General features: G+C 37.2%; 1 protein-coding gene across 1 annotated transcript; it reads right to left on the bottom strand.

Moving 5' to 3' along the window:
* Positions 1 to 1,795: 1,795 nt before the first annotated feature.
* On the bottom strand, positions 1,796 to 22,822 carry LOC125489231. The gene is made up of 3 exons (XM_048624417.1): positions 22,467 to 22,822; positions 22,173 to 22,394; positions 1,796 to 1,889 (listed from the first exon to the last, which is right to left on the bottom strand). Exons 1-3 carry the CDS (start codon positions 22,820 to 22,822, stop codon positions 1,796 to 1,798), a joined length of 672 nt encoding a protein of 223 aa, XP_048480374.1.
* Between the last annotated feature and the right edge of the window lie 218 nt (positions 22,823 to 23,040).

Here is a 23,040-nt window from a genome sequence, read left to right on the forward strand (position 1 = left end):
GTTCAACGCGTGCGTAAAGACCGTTCTCCTCTACGGTTGCGAAACTTGGAAGAAAACGGTTCAAACCACGAACAAGCTACAGGTTTTCGTAAACAGATGCTTACGCAGTATCCTAGGGATCCGTTGGTTTGACTTTGTCTCCAACGAGGAACTTTGGCGCAGAACACATCAAAAACCTGTAGCAGAAACCGTAAAAGAACGCAAATGGAGATGGATAGGACACGTTCTAAGGCGTACTGAAGACGTCCCAAAGGAAGCGCTGACATGGCACCCCGAGGGCGGTAAACGAAGACTCGGCAGACCGCGAGAGACATGGCAGCGCACTGTGAAAAAGGAAATGGGCCAGGCGGGGATGTCTTGGGCGGATGTCTCTGAGCTGGCCCAAGATCGTAAAGAGTGGCGGCGCTTCACTTCGGCCCTTTGCTCCCCAGCGGAGATTGGGAATAAGTAAGTAAGTATTATTTTGTCAAACCAAATCTATGATTAGAGTTTTGTCGGGGAGTTCAATTATTAAAATAATGGATTTATTGGCAGTTCAAAAGATGATTTTATGTCCCGTTAGGTTACGTCATAATGTCTTAAACCGGTAAAAATTTACAGAATCTTCTCAGCCATGACCCATGACCTATGAACAGTATGAACTACAGTACTTAGTACATCATTATTCGATACGGCAATATTGTTATACTCATTTAAACTAATGTTAGTATATATCATGTTATATATAATATTTTATGTAACTACCTAATATTACAAAGATATCTGACCACCAAATCACACTGGTGGAAGTCAATTGATCAGCAAACAACAATATACATACTTACAACTGTTTAGCAATTTCATACATAGTTTTAAAAATCTATTCTCGGATCCGTATCGACGCCACAGGTTATTTTCAATTATTTCAATCAACATGCAACTCTACCATCACGATGTTAATAATTACCCGCAGTTTAGGCGTAACGTTTTACGCACAGGTACTTACTGTCAAATTTTTTTGCGAGAAAGCAGGAGGGAGATTCATTGATATTGGCTAGCTAGCAGAAATGACATTATAATAGCAAAGTATAGATAGGCGTTTAGATTGCCTCGTCTTGATTTTACCCGTCCTTGCATATCCTAAGCCCTATTAAAACCAAAAAATTGGACTCCCAAACCAACCCGTTAAGAACTTAATTTTTTACAATCTCCTTACTAGGCGCTCCCAGACTCCACAACAGTAAGCCGAAACGATCGATAAACATTCCGCCCTATCTATCGATATCGGAGCTATCTTCCAAAAACGGTGTCGCCCGATTCGGGAGTGCCCTCGAGGTTGGCCATGCAAGATGGCCGCCCCCGCCCCCCTCCGCGCCAAGATAAATGGAGCCCCGAGGGGAGAGCTGGTGGTCGGTGCGGCTCAGCGGTGTCGGTCCAGGTTTGCGATTAGGGACGTGAGAGGCGCCACTGTGTATGCGGAAATTGCAAGCTTTTTTTCGAATTGTTGTGATATTACTGCATTAGGTTTATGGGTGCTTGTATTTCAATTGCATATCATATACATTATGGTATTAGCAAATGTTTCAATACAATGCGTTCGGACAACTAACACACGTTGTAGTGGGAAAACACGCAATGAAGATAACATATCCTATACAATAACATATTACAACTGTTCTACAAGTACCCACAATCTACCTTGAACTTCCCAGTGCTAGTCGCGTCCAAACAGATCACCGGCAATCTGTACCTGATCGGATGATAATTAAGATCGGACGCGGTATTATTTGCGCCCGCGGCGGCTCGACCCGAGCGGTCACGACTGCGGCCGAGCGCGCCCGAGCGTGGCCGAGTCTGGCCGAGCGGCTGTGGCGACCGCTGACAACGCTTTTCTTGTTTCACCGCTCAGACTGTGGTTAGAGGGTTTTATTAGAAGTAAATAATAGGCTATTGGTGAATTTGTTGAGGTAAATTAGAGGTATTATTGAATATTAGGTAAACATTTGGTGCTTTATACTGGAGGGATATCGTTTAGGTGTAGGGTCTCATTTTTTTCGCGATATTGAAGGTTGGACGCCTTACAATAAGGTAAATAAATGTTGGGTACGTAAGTACTACCAGGAAGCTCACTGATAATTAATCACACTGTAGATTAGTTGAAGGCGCTCTTTATATCTCCGTATTTCTACAGAAAGCCTTTGAAGCTCGTGAATAACAGCTAGTTTAAAATAAACAGAAAGCCTGAAAAGCTCCACATATTTCACCTTCTGTCTCATAAAGCCGTAACAAAACAGAAAAAAATCAAACCAGCTATTCAGTTCCCTTACCTACTATCCAGGAGAGAAATATTTCGTAATTTACAGCCCAGTTGGCTTGTCCTGTGGTTTTATGATATTTGAAACCCTTAAGTAAGGAACTTAATGGGCAATCGTTAAACTATTTCCCGTTGCTGATAACCCATTAGTTCCCAGTGTATGAATTTCTGAACTGACGTTTAGTGCAGTATTTGTGTTTAAGAACGCAACCCGCGGTACTGGATGCATACCAAGTGTCAGGAGGGAGGAAACATGGCATTAGAGGCGAGACTTGTACGAAAGGAGATGTAAGTACCTAATTGTAAATTGCTTTTTTTTCCACATTATTAAAGATCTTAGGAAAAACACCGAAGCTTTTTTTCATTCGGTACCTAAACCAGCATCCAAACTAAATGGAAAGTTTTACACCACCAATAAATTTATGTTCACTATATCGCGTTTTGTACTTGCATACTTATTAAAAATATCGACTAGAATAACTTTCAACATTCTTTCGGAATTTTGAATTTTTACATTTTCCAGTGCAACATATAAGGAGATGAACAATCACTTTAAATGTATTTCACTATGATAATGACCATGTTAAAACTAATTGAATCTGTAGAAACCTGTAGTACAGGATTTGATAGATTTCGTTTTCTAGCATGCAACTGGCGTCATGAACAAAACTATCATGAAATTTTTGATAGAAAATGTACCTAAAGGTGTAAAAATTAATGTAATCTTAAGTATAAACTTAAATTGTACTTATTACCTACTTACTAAAGATAGGTTGATGCTCTGTTGTAACAATAATAAATGTTTATTAGCAAAGTCACATCCCACGCATAACCTTAAAAATTTAAACTCGTTTTATCCATTAGAATCCTTTCCGAGTCATTGATGGATTGTCGAGATGAAGCGACCATTATTAGAATTGCTTTTTAATTTATTGCTTTAGGAAATTGGGGCTTGGTCGGTTTATTTTTACTTTAAATATCAATAGTAGGTAGGTACTTTAGTTATTTTGTAATTCTTTCATCATTATCACGCTGCCGATTTTTTGCGTTGTGTAGTTAACATTATTCATTTAATAAATCAATATTGATAGACCAAATAAGCTATAAACATAAGTCACCCTTAAACACACATTTTGAAAGAACTCGTAGCAGACGAAAGCACAGGGCATCGGCAAAAGCTAGAACTTAAACATAATCTCACAGGGACGGTCATTAGCCTGATTTTGGCCGGGACCCGAACCTAGGCCTTCGTGTCGAGACAAAGATCGCGCTCCATTGTTCGCGGACTCGATAACATTTCTGTTACAGAGAGGACCGGAATAGCGGACTTTCGAAAAAAGAACACAGTTAACCGTTACCCACCGCCGGACCAAAATATCTAATTAGCGAATAACTTGAGACGGTATGGATTTATCCTGTTATGTGTATCAGTAAATAACTCAGAAAAAAATAAAAACTTTATTTTTAATTTTCAACAAAAAAAACTTATAGCTACGCGTATGGGAATAATTTCAAAGCTCACATAGCGCCAGTAAACTGGAAATGTAAGGAGCTACTTAAAAATGCGCGGCTGTGACTCTGAGCGCACAAAATTCAAATCTGTGACAGTCTACGGTAAATTCTAACCGGCCAGTCTCCGATTGTAATAATGGTCTATTAGTCAGCTCCACGAAGGAGGTACATCACTAGTGTTATTTATTGCGAAGGCTCCATGGCCAGAAAAGGCCATACAATTAATACAAGCAGTGGCTTCATTAATCAATCCGTGCGGATGATTGCAGAAAATCAAAATATCGTGGGCTCACTCCACCGTGTGATTACCGTTAGGGTTGCTAGGGAACTAGATACTCGTACTGCAGTATACAAGTTTATGTTGTTAGATGGTCAATGGTCATCTTCAGGTTTATGAATGAGGAAAATAAATGGTTAAGGTGGCTAAAACCGACCGTTCATTTTTGACGATTTCGGTTAATAGTACGTAATGTATTCCATTTTTGGATATTCTATGTATAAGGTTTCCAAACGTGCTGTTACTCACAAAAAACTAATTTGATGGTGTTAGCTGTACCTTTTACAATTATACATAGGTACTACTAACACTTCAAATGCCTCGATTTACATCTTCGTAATTGTATAGGTATACTAAAACAATAAGTTAATGAATGCTGAAAAGGAAAAAAGAAAACCTTATTATATCAACGCTTGTACTTGTGTACTATTGAGCAAGTGTGTTCTCTTAGTACCAATGCTATAGTAGGAAGGCATAATTATTGTCATTTTTCGGAGCAACCAATACCCTATAGCAAATATCTTTGGTGGAATATCAATGGAATTTCAGTGTTTTAGTACATACAGTAATTAATTTTGTGCTACACCCGCATTCGGTTATCAGCACATTATTTTAATAATCTAGTATTTAACGGCAAAGACCACGGCTATTATGAAATATGATAATGATATGGTAATGAAGTTAAACATCTTATTTATAAAATTATAGAAACAGTTTTCTATCACTTATGTACGATCAGAATAAATGCTTTGATATTTTACTATCGTCAACCAAAAAATAAAGGTCTTATAGTATGCATTTTTAATAACAAAAATTTTGCCTGTGTCTAAAAAGGACTTTCATACAGTAGCACTACGACCGCAGGTAGAGTGCAACTAGTCCTGAGCCCCCAGTAACTGTATCCACATATTTGCGCTGGGCTTTATTGATAGTTGTTGCGACATGTTAATGATTTTGAGGTTAACTGCGCGGGAGTCGGTCCATGGCTAGCGATGGCTGCTGGCTACCCCTTGAGGAAACTGAGGCTAGGAAATGTTTCCAGATAGAACCTTGTACAGGCAGGTACACTGGTTATTTATTACCTACTGGCTTTTTATTGTTATGTGCAAATAATTTCAACTGATTTTGATGAAGTGCATACCTAGATACGCATCGAACGTATTACTACGATATGGGTTCCGCTCATCTGGCATAATCTTTATTGACCAAAACTCATTTCGCATAACTCGTATGGTCTAAACTTTTTTGGCCGAACCATCACTTTGCCAAGACTTATGTGGCATAAGGCTCGTTTCGTCTAAAACTCTTTAGGCACAATCTTTAAACACCTAAGTTTCGTTTGCTCAAATTTATGTTCGTCTATACCTATGTATAATCTTGTTTCTCCTAATGTTGTCTTAATAAATAATATATTAAGTATGTAGTAAATGTACAAATTGTGGTATTTTTCTGCTACATCCCGAAAATCACGATATTGTATGATAAAAAAACGAAAGTTAACGACCAATATAATTATTACAAACCCCATGAGATCGAAACCTAAAAATAGGTGCGACGACGAGCAAAGCGAGGAGGAGCGTGTTAGGTGCACATGTTCATCAAAACCAAAGCGGAGCGTTTTCCAAACAGCGGAAACAATACAAGGCACCAGCTTGCGCTATGTAGGGAGACGCTCCGTCAAAGTTAAAGCCAAACGAATATTATTACTTTGTATAAACCTATGCCATAGCATTATTAGGCTATTCAAGATTTGGCCATACAATGGGCTATTAGGCTAAACAATGTTATGCGAAATAACTTTTTACTAAACGAGATTTATGCCATACGATTTTCGGCGTAACGAGACTTTGACCAAACGTTACTATGCAATACGAGATTAGGCAAAAAAATCTTATGCCAAAAAAGGTAGAACCCTAAAATATATATTGTTATCGACCTAAAGCTGCAAAGACAGTTATTAATATTATGTCCATATGTTTCGGCGAAAGAAAAAAATATTTTAATAACTTTGAAGTTGTTTTGTCAGTTCCCGTTTTATATGTTTTCTCATTCATGTTTTATATTTTATGTCATTTCTTATACATATTTTTTGTTTCAGTCCATAGTTTCTTTGCAATCAAAAAACGTACTGTGTTTCTAGTTACCAAATAGTGTGAATGCACAAACTTGTGGTTTACCTGTAACAAAAAAGGTATTTATTAATTATCGATAAATGCAATAACATTTAATATATTAAATTTTCATATTATTAAGTAAACAAGTCACATGGAACATCATAAGGCGGCCCGCACCGTCTCGGTTCATTACAACCGCGAGTAGCTGCAAGTTTTCACCCGCGTCTCGTCTAAACGCGGTAATTAGCCGGCCTCTGCTCCAGATCTGTCGCCTCAATAACACCACCAGTACGTGAGACGCTTGTGAATCGTATCGATTTTAATCTAATCTATTCTGAGAAGCATTAATCGATTATAATCTCGAGTCGCCGCGCGGCCTTGCGCTTGCTGCCGAGATGTGTTAATCGCCGAGGGTGGTATCGATTTCCTAATCTTAATAAGATTTGCATGTAACGGTTTGTTTGATTTACATAGGGTAAATGGTTGAGCCCTAATTAATCAAGAGAGAGGAATGAAAGTAAATTTTTCACGCATTTAGTCCTTAGTCGGATTTTTCAATTAACCTCAATTCAGTTGATTAATACATTGCATTCACAAGATGTAGATATTGAAGGAATTTATACTGCCTTTCCACATAACTTACTTATTACATTTTCAGGTACAAATCTTGTTTTCAATCCTTCAAGTGGCGTAGTAACGATGGAATAACTCGAATTTTTCAATTAAAATACCAAAATAACGCTCATTTCTCAGCTTCAGAATGCCACACATAAATCAATACTCCAGTTGAACTTTAGTTCAGTTAAGGCGAGTTAATGGTTGGTGCAATTTGGCCCTTCCTCATTTCACGCATCAGCCTAGCGGTTTACTACTAACAGTAGTATATCGACTGCCTGCATATTTTACACATCCTTCCTTATACTATTATAAAATGCAAAAGTAACTGTGTCTGTCTGTTACTATTTCATGCCAAAACTACTGAACGGATTTGAATGAAATTTAGTATACATATGGTCTAGACCCTGAGAAAGAACATAGGCAACTTTTTATCCCGGAATTCTTACGGGAAAACTTTTTAAAGCGAAGCTCGCGGGAACAGCTAGTCTTGTATAATTCAGATTCATTCTACATATGCACTCGTAATGGTAAATCCGATTTGGTTTAATACAGGTTGGCGGTGGTAATCTGGTAACTACCCAGCTACGTAGATATTCATGTATAATTCCAATCGATTTGAAATTTGGTAAAGGTTTTCTTGAACGATATTTTTAAACATAAAACATGTTCTTTTTTTCCATAATAACAAATGACAGTTGATTTAGGAACATATATAATATGTATATTTATACATATACATATAATAGATACTGCAAAGTGTAAAACATTGGAGTTTAAAATAAATTTCGTAGATTTTATCAGACTCCAAAGTTGACCGTTAAATATAATGCGCCCAATTATTATTTTAATAATCATAATTTCTCGTCTGACTTTGCTTTCGGTCACCACGCATTACTCATGTGTGACCGTCATAATAATAACTTACACATAATCGCCATAATTATGTAAATATAAGCTAGTTTTTAGCATAATTCCGCGCTTCCACGCAAGATCATTAGATTCCCGTCAAGTTGAATCCTATTTACCTATAAATAAATCTACAATTATCATAATATTTGAAAGTTTATCTATAGAGATAGGAAATTTGACTGTAGTTTAAATCAATATTCAATTAGTGTCATAATAATTTGATATCAGTAGGTATTTGTGAACTGGCTTCTATATAGGTGGATAATTTGATATCAGTTGGTATTTGTAAGCTGGCTTCTAGGTGGATCTAACAGTTATTCAACGAATGATGGAAATTCAAATAATCTCTTCTATGTTTGTGTTTGGATGGATAACTACAAGTATAAGTTCGCTTGTAACGAAACTGAATTATTATAAAGAATCCGTAATAAAATGCCATAGTCCTAAATATACAACCATATATACAATTAATATACGTTTATATTATTGTTTATATTATCATCATCAATTCATCATACAAAAATCGACTACTTTACGACATTAGGTCTTGCTCAAAATATGCTGAATAGAAATAAGCTTTTTTAACACGTTGTGTATTTACGACCGAATGGCGTAGTGGTTAGTGACCCTGACTACTGAGCCGAAGGTCCTGGGTTCGATTCCCGGCTGGGGCAGATATTTGTTTAAACACAGATATTTGTTCTCGGGTCTTGGATGTACCCGTAAAATGGCAATAGGCCCGCCCCCTATTACATTTGGACTAACATAACACTCTGGCGAAAAGTGGGTGCAGCAATGCACCTCTGCCTACCCCGCAAGGAAGTACATTAGTACAAGGCGTGAGTGTGTGTTCTTTGTGTTGTGTATTGACTTGCAGAAATTGCTTTAAGTTTTTTTTGTATTTAAATAAAGAGTATTTTATCTATCTATGTATCTATAAGTTAAGTGCAAATTTCTCCATAGTCGGTTATTTAACCGACAGGGATTGATTTATTTATTATACGTCATCTCCATATAAAAATCATGACAGATGTGTCAAAAGTCAACCACTACTCCCTGGTTATGCTCTTACCGACTATGGAGAAATTGGCACTTAGCCTGAAAATAAAGTAGAAACCAGCATAATGAACTCAACAAACACATGTTCATTACGCCTATCGGCGGCGGTACACACGGCGCCCTTATCTGACGAATGCTCTCAGATTCCGCCTGCCACAGATAGTGCCGCTCTCGTTGCCAGCTTCCGCGCCGTCAGCGTGTCTATTAGTGTGGCCGACCGTACTGGGCTAGCTTGAGTTTGTTAAATGACGCATTTATTAAATTTGATGTTATTGAAAATATTATAAGTTCAGACAATAATTGGGTGGCCGGTTGAAACCGAGATATTGCTCCAGTTCTAAGGATCATTACTCTTTAAATACAATCTTTCAACTAGTTTAAGGCTCTACGGACCATTATCCAGAATACCTCATCCATCTCAATATCAAAATACACATTTAAATATGCCGGCTAGTTTCACTAAAATTTATAACTTGTATGCGTCATAAATTCTGCTGGTGACCAACATTTCGTCACCTCCGGGGCACGTTTCACTGAGATTTGTCCCGACACCGTCTGACAGTTTCCAACAATTTGTTATTCAAATGTTGTCAAGAAGGCAGGTGACAGTGACAGCCGCTGACAGCGCGACCACCGACAGACAAACAACACAGTTAAGTTATACGTTTGTAATTGCTCAACGTTATATTGCGAATTAAACTCGCCGTAAATACTATGTTTTGCTTAAACTGTCTGACATTTCCAAGTTTATGATGGCGTTTAAGAATTTTATAGGAACTAACCATGTAAAATTGTATACTTTTTAATTTGTCAAACTAAAATTAAGTTTATTGTGATATCAAACATTGAGGTATCAAGTGTAACCGTATATCATAAAATATTTATAACATTCTTTAAACGATTAAAATACCAACTCACTATAAAAATATTTTATTGCCTGCAGGAATCCTTGTATGTCCACATTAAAAGAATATTACACTATAAATCTCTCAATTATTTGCACAAGTATGTAATAATGAGTTGAAAGTGAAGCCAGACTTCCGGTTCGCTCGTGAGCTTTGCAATAAATGCGATTTTAAGTGTACTTAAAATCGCATTGGTTATGCTTTCTATTAGGTATTAACGAGACTGAAATTATACTGTGTACAATTGCATTTCATTATTTATTGAGTCAATAACAAGATTAGATTTTAACTTGAAACTGCAACGAAACTTAGAAGCAAATATCGTGAAAGTTTATAATCATAGCTAATAGGTAAGTATCAAAATAATAATAAAGGGACAGATAGACATATTTACGGTTTGCAATGCAAAGATGTATGTTAATTTGTAACGAATAAACTCAAACAGTTCATAAGTGATCTCAAAAAAGAGTTCACTTATATAATTATAATTTTAGAATATCCTGACTGCTCTAGGTTACTTTGTATCCCAGAATTCCCACAGGAAACCCTTTAAAGGCGATGCAAAAGAGCTCGCGCAGAAAATCTAGTTTTGAATAATTGCACAACAAATTATTACCGGCACTTTATAGACTTATGTGTGGTCCGATACGACATTCAGCAATTATGAACAAGAACGACGCACAAATACGACACTCATACTACATTTTGACACCCCTTTCATCTGTTCCGGCATTCCTTTTACAGCTATCATTGTAACCCGGCTAATTTAAACGGTCGTATATTTTATTTGCTACATTGGTTGTGAAACCGTTATTTTGCGGCTTAAAAGTGTAAATAAATACTTGTGCATAAGAAGTCATAACAATTATTAATGTATATGTTGTATGCACCTATTGATTAGCGCACATTAACTATCAATTAGTTACAATGTTTTATGTGATATACGTTTCCTACAGAGTAATGTTCGACAGTCACTAAGCAAGAATTTATCTCGAAACAAACCTCGTGAGTATTATCGCATCTAAACGTCTTAGATCTGTCGTGTGCACGACAATCGGCCGATTGCTTTTTGACACGAAATAGGATACAGTATCTAGAGACCTAACTTCTTTAATTAGTTCCAGTCCAAGTGACATCTTGTCAGTAATTAGCAAACACGCCGGACCAGATCAGTTAACTGAGTCAACGGATTTTCTTTTCCCGTCTAATCCTTGTTTTATGAACACTAAGTTACAATTTCCCTTGGCGAGAGGCTGCGAGTAAAGAGGCTGGATACGAGTGGGAAATCGATAGCAAATGTTGACCTAGAGTTAGAGAAATTGTGTACTAACGCGCCTCTGATTTATGTATGAAACTTGTACTGACATTTAGAGATACTTCGTACTTGGTTTTTACATGCTCGGATAAGTTTGTTAGAGCTAATGATGACTGATAACTGTGTAAAGGAAATCAGCCGTGATTTTTTGCTTAAAAGACCTACGTCGTCGGTTTGGAATAATTATTGAAAGACAGCGGCTACACACGGTACGCAGCACGTTCAAATAAGTCTAACAACAACGTGATGAAGTTGTAGAACAAGATTTCCGGATTCAAATTCAAAAATAGAATAGGCTCCGAGTCTGCGCGGAACTGTTCGGAATGCATCTCGGATCTCGAGCTTGACTGTCGGCAGCCATCTTTTTTTATCGGGTGTTGTGTTACGGCTATAAAATTCAGTTTTTGTTCGCCGGCTAGATACCCTGCAGATATGTTGATTTACGGTGAACGTTCGTGACCCTTCGCTGTATGATCATAGGTCTCGATAGGCCGCGGATCCGCCGGCGCGCGGGTATCGCCGGATCGCCCTCGTGCGCACTTATCTCGGGAAATATTTTGCCGACTGTGGCTAGAGGGAGATGGCGAGATTTCTTTCTTTCACACGATGTTTAAAGTTTTGTAATAGAAAAGATTATTGCGAATCGGTTCGGTTATTTATTGTGTTTTGGGTTTGGTTTTAATGTTTTGTTTGTCCAGATTCTTATTGTACGTCCTCTCGACTAGATCGGTATTGGTAATGTTGATATGTGGGAAATAAAAAAAACTACTTATAGATAAATTGCAGATATGTACATATTGTAAAATATTTGTAATAATAAAAAATAAATTATTATGTGTGGGAACATCTTATACATGGAATTCCGACCCCAACTAGGCAGAGACTGCAATATGGGTATCAGAGAGCTGATATAACTACATAGATACATTTATTATTATTGTATGCACATACCAAAATCCAAGACCCGAGTACAACATATATCTGTCTTTATACAAATAAATCTACCCCGGCCGGGAATCGAGCTCGGGATCTATGGCATAGCAGTCAGGGCCACTACAAAAAGTAGAATACTTGTTTTAACAATTAACGGGTACCCATAGTCACGGAAGTACTATGGAACAAACTGTGAACTTATCCGTACTAAAGGAAATACCATCGACAAATAATTTAAATTCATGTCTTGTTTAACTTAAACATCGACCAATCAATTAAAACTTTATGCAATCCCTTCGAAATAACAGTCCTATATCAATTAAGTTGGGAAGAAACAATGACACATTGTATTCAAATGTTGGACCCAATGCATGCAGTAACCAATGTTCCGACCAGACATTAGGGTTTGACCTCCTCACCTTTCAGTTGTCTACGGGTTTAATAAAGCCAGCAGGCTGGGTCCAATTCTGCTGTCGGCAGCAAGGAATGTTCTTACTAACTCGCGTCAGATAATAACTAATTACTGGATGGAGTAGGATTTTCAACTGTTGTACAGAAAATTATCAAGAAACATTACTTATTCATAAAATATTATTTTGACAATTGGAAAATAATTGTAATAATAACTCATTTTATAGTAATTAATAACTTCCTCAACACAACAACCGGAGAAATGCAGCCAAAATTATTATAGCACTGCATTATCATAATCATGAAACAACCCCAAACTTTTGGTTGTATGCTTTAAAACCGTTGCGGAAAAAAAATAAAAACCATAGATTCATAAACAATTAGAGCGTGCTCTCTGGTCCGTAGTCACCGGGAGTCCGCAGCGGGCGGCCGTTGCCAATTTTAACAAATTCTTCCAAATTTGAATTTGCATAAAAATGAGCGCGAGGACTTCGCACGATTCGTGAGTCCCGACGATTTATCATCGCGAGATGTAGAGCTGGAATGTACTAGACATGATGGCTTGACGAAGGATTCAATTAGATTGCTCTGGAGTTTCTCACGTGATAAAGAATCCTTTTCGAATCGTTGTTATAAAAGTGCGTAAGGTGTTTTTAGTTATATTAGAAAATTAAGCAGATATTAGTGTAAATCTAATTCTAGCACAAGGTGTTTAATAAGACTAACTTTAAACCTAATAACTTATTAGATTGCATAGGTATTTATTTCTTACAATTACATATTATATCAAATAAGTATACCAAATCGAAAACTTATAAAAAAATATACCTAATGAACTATTTTATAAGTTCCGAAAGTTTCCGAAAAAAACACCTATACTATAAGATAAAACACCCTGCACAAAACCATAACACAGATAATGAGATTGCAAAATAAATCTAACAGCCGACACCGTACACGGGCCGCGGAACTAGTTCCAGACAAAATAATCGGTGACCATTTCTTATGCTTCAATTCAATTAAGGCCTTCACGAGAGGCTCTCTGCTGCCACCACAAGTACTGAGCCTCGTCCACTACATGCTAATGAAGGCTCGCTATCGACCACAAGTTTTATTTTCTCGGATAAAACTTAATGTGTTTTAAAGATAGCAGGTACGTGGTTTCAACCGGAGATTTAGTGGCGGATGCGTCGATAGAATTCGTATTGGAAACGCCACATTTTTGCCCAGTTATAAATGAGGTACGAATCGAAACTTATTTGGGGTAATAAATGGAATGCCTCGCGTTCTTGTGTCGACTCGGAACGGATTAAATCAGTTATCGTTTTAATTAAGTTACAGTATTAGCAGCTTGAAGAGAATATATTGGATTAGGATTCGCGTCAGTAAAATATATTCAACTGTTAATATGTAGGTATTTACAATTAAATTAAATATAAAAGACACTCTAGTAGCAAAACAATGAATTTCGGTAAAAAAATGCAAAACAATGAGTTTTTTTAGGTACATTAAATTTTTAGGACGGTTTACAAGAGAAAAAAAAATTTTCATAAAAAAGAATTCAACGTGCGCGCGACAGCTGTGTGAAACAGATGATTCTGAAACACAGTCATGATAATTCTGTCTAACCTTGATAACCCATGGAACTTTCAGTACTTAATTCAACGCTCTTATCACTGCTTGGCTACACCCTGCAATAACTCCCATTAACTCGAAACTTTTTGAAATAGCCAAACAAGAGTCCTGTAATTACAATAAGATACATTGATCATTCGTTGTATTTCATACAACATGTCACAACTACAGGCCTAAGTTACAGTGTACCTATTTACGCAATCAACCACCCAACTAGTCGAGACATGCGACCAGTCGCAAAACAATTGAGCGATTTGTCAGTGGATTTGTTGGCCAACTGGTCACTGCGACGACAGCTCTGGCTAACGGAGTCTGCTCACAGGAATCCAGCCTTATGATGAGGATTTAAACGGACAGCCTTTTATCTGACGTGTGTATCGGCTGAGAGTTATTAAAGTACCAGCAAAGGAGTGTGGGCTACTTAAGGAAATTACTGTAATAATTGCCAAATACAGGCAGTATTTGCAATGTCGCTGCTAACTTGCCCATAGTCGTGCTAAGATGATGTTGGATGCTAATTGTGGATTGTCTTTGAAACACCTGTAAGTAAACTATTTAACGATACTTTATCGCATGCTTTTTATATAAAATAGTGCCGTTTTAAAATCATCCAAACGAAAAAACAGTGTCACTTCAACAGTGAAACGAACAAAGTCAAGCAATTAAACGTATGTATTGCAGTTTAATGAAGCTCCACAAATACGTAGCGCGTGGGCAGTAGCGCGAGCTATGCCATGCTACTCGCAGACGTTGCATAAGATATATCTGCGCGAGACAATGGACGAGTCGAGAAACGTACACGGTTTTCGGATATTTATTTGATAGATTTCGTGTGGGATGATAAGTAAGGATATTGAGTTGGTGCCGTGAATTATTGAGTTTGAGTCTAGCTGGTTCTCTTGTGGCGTGAGGATTTGTGCGACCGAGGCCGAGGGATTGTTGTGTCATAACAATGTTGCAGAGAATGGAGGGATTGTCCCATGAATATGTCTGATGAAGATTGATGGCTTAATGCTTTTGTGACCGGGAGAAAGCGAGCGTCGGATCGTTTGCCTACCAGTAAGTAAGGTTATGATAAATCTTAAGCCTCAATAGTTCCTGATTTAGCTGAGATAGTGAAGTAACTGTTGGTTCCCATGTTTTACGTTTCAAAATTGATGTATAGAATCTAAGCACTTGAATTTAAAGGATTATGGAATTATGAATTCTTAGTGTATGGCTGTAGCTCGGTGACCTACAAGTGGCCTATAAGCTGATGCATTTCTTGGGGAGGCTTCTTTCATGCACCTCATTATCCCATTAATAAAACAGAAAGTACGAATCCTGTTAACGAAAACCTTAGGTGCAGAAATACCTTCAGATGATTGCATATACCCCTACATGTTTAAAGATTACGCAACCGCTATCTAGTTGCAGTATCTTGAGGATCAACGAATATAAGTGAATGTGTTTGCTCAAATGTTAGTTCGGTGCCTCATTATTTCCCGTCGCACGAAAACGTCCACAGTGGGCCGACACTCGACACCCGGCTCGTGGTTAAAAGTATTTGTACCGTTTTACGTCAGCCTCTGTTGAAGATACATGTGTGTCACGGGGAGGTATGTAAATGACACCACGGCCGGCGACGCGCGACCACACTTAAATGGAAGGTGCCGATTTACTGGTATGCTGAGAATTTGGGTGCGATTCCCGATTGCCTAAGACTCTGTGTTTGTAGGCACCAGCTGTGTGCAGACGCTATTGTTAATCGATTGAAGCAATCTTTAGGATGAAGTTGGGACTTGCGTCATATAGAAAGCTTGGTAGATGCTAGAGTTAAAACCAATTAAAGGAGTTAAAGAATAGTAACGAACGAACGAACTACGAAGAATGTAGCAACAACAACAACAGTATAACACAGAAAATTGCACGAAAACATTCGAAGAATCTAACCCTACGGCGGGCGATGTGGGTCCGAGTAACGGAGTCGCCCACATCGCGACACTCCGTCCTGGCCCATCGCACGATTTACGAGACAAATGTTACTTTATAGGATACACTCATCCACATAAATCTAGTGTTAACACGACCGCGAATTGTTTTTTAAAAGCTTTTAAACGCTCGCCGCAAATAATGGGCTTATTCCACTCGTGAAAGATGTTTTTATTAAACCCACCGCGATGGCATCACTGGACAATACAATTTATAGTTCGGCGAACGTAATCACAATAAAAGAGATTAAATTTCCGATCTAGGGTCAGAAGCAGATGTTGTGATAATCCGAAGCGGTAAAGGTATCCAATAAATGTGCCGTTACGTTCAAAAAGTGGAGAACACTGAAAAAGGGAAATATCTAATCGAATCCCAGTTCCCAGGTCAAACAAACAGCTTGGAAGAGCGATGATAATCTAGCCCCGGCATTTAAGTGAATGCCTAACGGGTGTGTCGGCTAGACCACTGCCCGCTGCACTGTCCGCGCTGCTCAGGTCTGTCCTGTCAGTCAATCTCGCCGCGATTATAGCTCCGAGATAACTGTTCTGGTCGCGATTGACGGCAAACAAATTTAATGTTGCTGCGTTTACGGAATTGATTCTTGACAAGTTATTATTTAAATTGTTGCCGCATTTAAGGGTTGTTTGGGAAGCGTGCGCACCGCTGATGACTGCTATTAGAAGGTTTCAATTGCTCGGAAATTGAAAAATGATTATGATTTAGAACGGAGATAAAATGGCAACTTTGCTTTTGTAGCTAAATTTAATGATATAATATTTCTTACCAGATTTTTATGGCTTGCGGTGTTTGTTTTGTTTGGGTGACTTTCCCAAGCCTTACCTGCAAAACAAGAAGAGGACGGTAAAAATAAAGTCATAAAATTATGCAAGTAGGTTAGTTTGGCAGAATTTTTTTCGCATTAAATTAAAATAAAAACCGATTTGTATCTTGGTATTGTAAAAAAACCATAAAAATGATACTAAAATAAATAAAAACTGTATGTTTTTGCATATTTTCGATTGTCTGTAATAAATTTTCTCCGCTAAATTGTCATCAAGAATGTCTTATCTGATTAAGCGAAACATTTGAAGCTTTGAAGAATTCAAGAGTCAGGTAGTGATATCTTCATTGCGACTTGAGAGCCACTTTCTAATTGGGTCGAATAACGCTACATTCCTAACGAGTTCGGTTTATAGAAATGTTTTGGTCACCAGTGAATAGGACTGTAGTGACCACAGTTACATACAATGTATTATCAAACACTCACATTAACATAATTCATAATTATTAAATTATAAGTTTTTTTACAGAATCTAACTGATTTCAGACAAAAAATTGAGATAATAATGAATATACTAGACTAGATCAATTACTTTGTAGGAATTAGGTCTTATGTATACCTAAAAATATTATACATGCAAAAAACTATCCGCATTTTGTTAATTGTCTAACCGTTTAAGCAGTTTGTAAACCTTAAGTGCCAATTTCTCCATTCTCTGTTAGAGCATAACCAGGGAGTAGTGGTTTACTTTTGACACATCATCTGTCATGAATTTTATATGGAGATGATGTTTAATTTATAAATCAATCCCTGTCGGTTACACAACCGACAATGGAGAAATTGGCACTTAAGATTACAACCACTTTACCAAAAAGTAAAGTAACAAATCTTATAACCGAACTTATTGAAAATAAGAGCTCTTGCGGTAGACGTGGGGTGTTATTTGTCGAGGCGTTAGTATTAAAATATCGTTGGTTGGAGTGAACAAGATAGAAAGACATTCGTTCTCATCGATACATCTGTGTCACGCAGACTGCCCTTCTAACCTCCTTCACTGCGCATGCGCACTGCAACTGCATAGTTTTTAATTAACTTAACAAGCTTTTGCATTTAAAAGCCTCACGATAACGGTTCTTTAATAAATAAATATTAATAATTACGAAGTTAACCATTTAAGTAAGCCAGTAGTATGAAAGTAACTACATATGTACTTAGCTATGGAGAGAAATGGTATGTAAGTAATGGAAATATAACCACTTACATACTGCGGGATAGTCATGATTAGATACTTTAGTTCATTTAATAGCAATAGTTGGAAATCAGATTAAATGGTTTTTGTTATGAATCATTATTTAATTGTTGATTTTAATAATAAAACCACATGTTCCACATAATTTATAAGATACATATCCTTAATATAACTGAATGAGACTGATTACTGTCACTTCACAAATCAGGCTCGAGGATGAAGGCCACATTAAGGCGGGTTTACACTTGGACTAACCTGCCAACTTGGACTGAGTGTGATTCCGCTTTACAGTAATTATTAAGCTTATTAATTTCATAATAACAATAAACTCGGCTAAATAAATAAGGTTAAGAGGACACATTTACATTACAAAATATAAATACATAGACAAAAAGTTATCTCACAGTAAAAAAAATATCACTGTACATTGTATGCTATATGAAAATCCTGGAAAAATCAGTGTTGTATTCATAGAACAGACCCTATTTACTTGATTTTATTTCCATAGTATCATGGCTATATTATGTAAATCTAAAGATTGCATCTCATAAAATATAGTTTACGAGTATGAGAAGCTGTGAAATCTAGAATGAAACCATTTAGATAACACTAAGTAAGAGAATAATATTTGTAATCTCATAATACACGCTTACTTATTGCACTAGTTTTCTTATTTGCAAATGTTGGGACACTCGTGTATATACGTTCGGTGTTTAAACGCATTTGTGTATTTAACATACGATTATAAAGATATATCAAGAGCTGTAATATAATAACTGGCACCACGCGTGGGCCCATGTTTGTGCAATTATGGCTCTTAAACCCATACACATTAGCTACATAATAGCCTTTAATGCAATCTAAAAGATGATCAGTGCAATATTAAAAGAAAATATTTATCTTTAAGAACCAGCAGGAGTGGCATAAATAACGTGTCAATTTTATGGCCGAAAACTTGAATTCAAGGGTTTAAAAAAGGTTTTTATATTATTATAAATACCTACCTTTCACATTCTATTAAGACGGCTCAATATGCGACGACCACAAATAACGATTTCAATATCGTTATTAACGAGCGACGCAAGTGAAGCTAATAAAATTGAAAAATATTACATATGTAAAATAGTAAAATAAAATTTACAACCGACCGGGCCGATACGCCTTGTACACGCAACCTGTCGGGGAGAGGAAAAAAAATACTTTTTACAGCCTCAAGCAAGTGAATTAAAAGTGTTGCATATGATAATCATTATATTATAGAGACCTTCACACTTGACTGCTTGATGTGTTTTAATTATTTGCCGATCAACATCTTATTGTTTTATGATATATTGTATTTTAATTTGTACGTCTGTGACCTCACTGCTTACTTTTCTACGTCTGTTCTTCTTATCGAGTTGGTGACAAATTTATAGGTACTTAGGGTTTGTCATCGCGGTGTTCCTGTACCTGAGTACGTATCATACTTGATGTGAACTATGTTTTTGGAGTGTAAAAACTACAAATCTGATACTGGATATTATGTTACCTAATTGGTTTTATATTTCATCGTCGTACGAATTCATAAATGACGAGCATTTTTTATTGAATAACAGTTGAAAACAAAAATCTGCTCTGGACAAAACAAAACCAACAAACAATTTCCTTCCCAGCTCCTCAGCCATACTGACTTCGCACCGCAAATTCATTACAAACAGCGTGGAATATGTTGAGATCGAATAGCGAAGCCTCATATAAGGTAGCCTTAATATCTGGTGATTAATACCCAAGTTGTGAGCCTGGGGGTACGTCCATCCATGAAAGCTACATACACCGTTCAATAATAAGTCTTACGACATACGAGTTAAGGAGTTTAAAAGCTCTGAAGTATATTGCTTTGAGGAGAGTCCAGCTCTCTGTCAGGGGGAACCTCCGGGCGAAGTAAGCAATCTGCGGAATATCTGTGAGCAGTAAATGTTGCAGTTTATTGCTTGATTCTTTATAAATTGTTTAATTGGCTAGGGTAGGGCCGGGTGGTTTGCATTCAATGGCTGCTGTAATGAGGTTATTCACACTTGGCTTGTTGGCCGAGACTTAGTAAAGATTGGGATTTGAATCCGTGATTATATTCTGAAGAAAGGATAATCCCTGTGTTTTCCTTCTGCTCCGACAGAGACACAAATATAAACGCAAAGTACGCGTAAGTCTGCATATTTCATTTTTAATTTACAACATGCATTACTATACTTAGTTAAATCAGTAAACATCGACAACGTGGAAAAAAAAACAGAAAAGATTATGATGAGGCATATTTTGTGTTTTTCAACACAAAATTATTTCAAACCAAATAAGCTGTATTCATCTTTCCGAAAAAATTCATCTATCAGTGCCATATAATCTTCCTAGAAAACCAATCAATAAAATCTTTCATATTAGTGCTTCTAAAACAAATACTGGTCTGCATGCTCCAATTAACAGAATTTGTCAGGAGTACAACGAAATTAGTTCTAAGCTTCCGAACATAGATATCTTTAGTGACAGTCTACCGAAGTTCCAAAGTATTCTGCAACTATTTTCAGTTTAAGTTAAGTATGATATTAACTAATACCTAATTTAAATTAACGGATTTGCGATATTTGTTATTTCTTTTAATTTGAATTTTATTATTTCTTTATAAAATTTTAATTTTATTAATTTTTAAGGTTTGATGATTAAAATGTTGTATACGCCTGTAACTGGCATATCGTATTAGATGTAAGACCTTCTTTCAATGTGTCTTTTAAAACTGTAATAATATGTATGCTGTTGGTGTATCTACCTATAATAAATAAATAAATAAATAAACATTAGAAGAAATATCATTGGAGTACTAATTACATGAGGTAGCCCACTTACTAACTCATCAAAGGGCAAATCGACAGATTTAATTACAAAAGGAAATTGTGCTATTTAAAACGTTTAGATTAATTTATCACTTGCATTTCCTTCACAGTAAAATTGATAGTTTTATTAGAGATTTAATATGAAGGTGCAAATTATCTATCAGCCCGTGTTTGGATCAATAGTGTTTATGATCGGAAACGATAAATTGAAATAAATTATATTTTTTCTAAACTCTTAATGAAGGATTTAATATTAGAATCACTCTTAACATTTGTGTTTTATAATATTTTCTACAAAAATGATTTAAACTGTAATTAAGTAGTCGAAGTTGATGTAGACACAGGGATCTCAACCTCTGTAGATAGTTAGTTATCATTCAAGTAAGATGTTTTGACAACATAGTGATATAAGTGAGGTTATGATAGTGCGCCATTTTCCGTTTGCTTTAACTTTAGTTACCGTAAGTGTCGTGAGGTGGCAAGTGACTCACGCGCAGTGATCAGGCGACCAATGAGGGCACGGCTACGGCAGTTGTCAAAAACATCAGCCACAATTTTGCGGCCCAATTTAATTATTTATGCCACTCGTTTTGTGGTTTCATTTTGCCCTCGTTTTATAAACTTGCACGCTTAGTTTTTATTTAAATATGGACTACATTACCAAATAACTCAAGGTAGGCAATTGTAGTTATAGTATTTTTCTACCAAACAAGCGTTGAAGAAATAAAATGTTTAAAATATTCCAACCCTCACAGTCGGCGTCCAATAAAACTTAGTACAATAAACATCTTCGATAAATCAATAACGATCTATCCTTAACTTTATGGAATAACAAAAATTGATAAATTGTCTGACCCCCAGATGATTACCAATAACAATTTCTCAGGCGGCCATCTTGTTGGTCGTGACGGTAGATGCGGCGACGTGAACTTGTAGGGATGCACGGCGCGGGCTCGACACGGACATTCCAGAAACTAGTCGATAGAATCCGTTGTGATAAATAAAAAAATAGGTGCTTTTGTTGTTCTAATCTACTTGCCATCGTATATCATGGCTTATGATATTTATATTCAGTGTATCTTATAAAATTATATTTAAACTGAAAAAATAAGAGAGCACCATTTGAAAAAAATATTTGCGTAGAAAATATAAATTTATCCTATTTACATAATTTTCATGCGCTTAATAATAATAATAATAATAAATCATTTATTTCAGACCATAGATCCATATGTGGTTAGTAACAATGGTACTTACAAACTAAGTTAGTAGATACTATTTCTATGTACAATTATTTTACACCAGTGTTTAAAAAGTGGCGCGTCATACCTATCTGCTATAACGTCGAGAATGCTGTTGCAACTGGAGCGCAGCCTGGCGAGTGTGGAGGCGCAGCGCTTGCGCAGCACCGTGTAGAAGCAGTCTGTGCGCGCCGCCGCGAACATGCCCGACGCGCTGCAGCGGCGCCCCAGCCGCAACAACACCCTCAACGAGTTATTGTATTGGACGCGAAGGGCGCTAAACGACTTTCGAGTATATTTAGACCACAGGCTACAAGTATAAAGCGATGTACAGTATGCTTTAAAAAGCGTTAACTTCACTTCCTCCGTACACCGCCCAAACCTGTGGGCTATCATATTTGCTCTGATTGCCAGCGCCCTTCGCTCCCTTTCCATATCGGCGTCGTCGCTCAAATCCTCGGTAACAATATGGCCTAAGTATTTGAACGACTTCACCCGCTTGAGCGGCGCGCCGCCGAGCACCACCGGCGGCACCTCCGCGGGACATTTAGAGCCGGCCTTGAACACCATGAGCTCGCTCTTAGTCGCGTTGTACCGCAGGCCATGCTCCGCGGCGTACGACTCACACGCGCCCAACAACTTCCTCAGGGCCCTCACGGACGGGCTCAGCAACACCATATCGTCTGCGTAGCTGATGTTATTGACGCTAGTGTTATCTATACGACATCCGACATGCATGTTGCTAAGCCCGACTATGAGGGCATTTATATAAAGGTTAAACAGCTTAGGCGATGTCAGGCCACCCTGTCTTACACCACACTGTAGCCTATATGAGTCTGACTTAGTTTCGGCCCACCTTACAAAGTTTATTTGGTTAAACAGTATAATCCCAAAAATACGTATAAGTACACGAATTTAATATACACAATACAACTAAAATTCGTATCTGCGCAGGC

The sequence above is a fragment of the Plutella xylostella genome, chromosome 12, assembly GCF_932276165.1.
Source record: "Plutella xylostella chromosome 12, ilPluXylo3.1, whole genome shotgun sequence".
Lineage (NCBI taxonomy): Eukaryota > Metazoa > Arthropoda > Insecta > Lepidoptera > Plutellidae > Plutella > Plutella xylostella.

Excerpts from the sequence above, each read along its gene's own strand:
- LOC125489231 (XM_048624417.1), bottom strand. The coding sequence starts at position 22,822 with ATGCATGTCGGATGTCGTATAGATAACACTAGCGTCAATAACATCAGC. Across the intron at positions 22,395-22,466 it reads GCAAATATGATAGCCCACAG|CCTGTGGTCTAAATATACTC; the intron begins GTTTGGGCGGTG and ends TTATACTTGTAG. Across the intron at positions 1,890-22,172 it reads CTCGACGTTATAGCAGATAG|TCTGAGCGGTGAAACAAGAA; the intron begins GTATGACGCGCC and ends CTCTAACCACAG.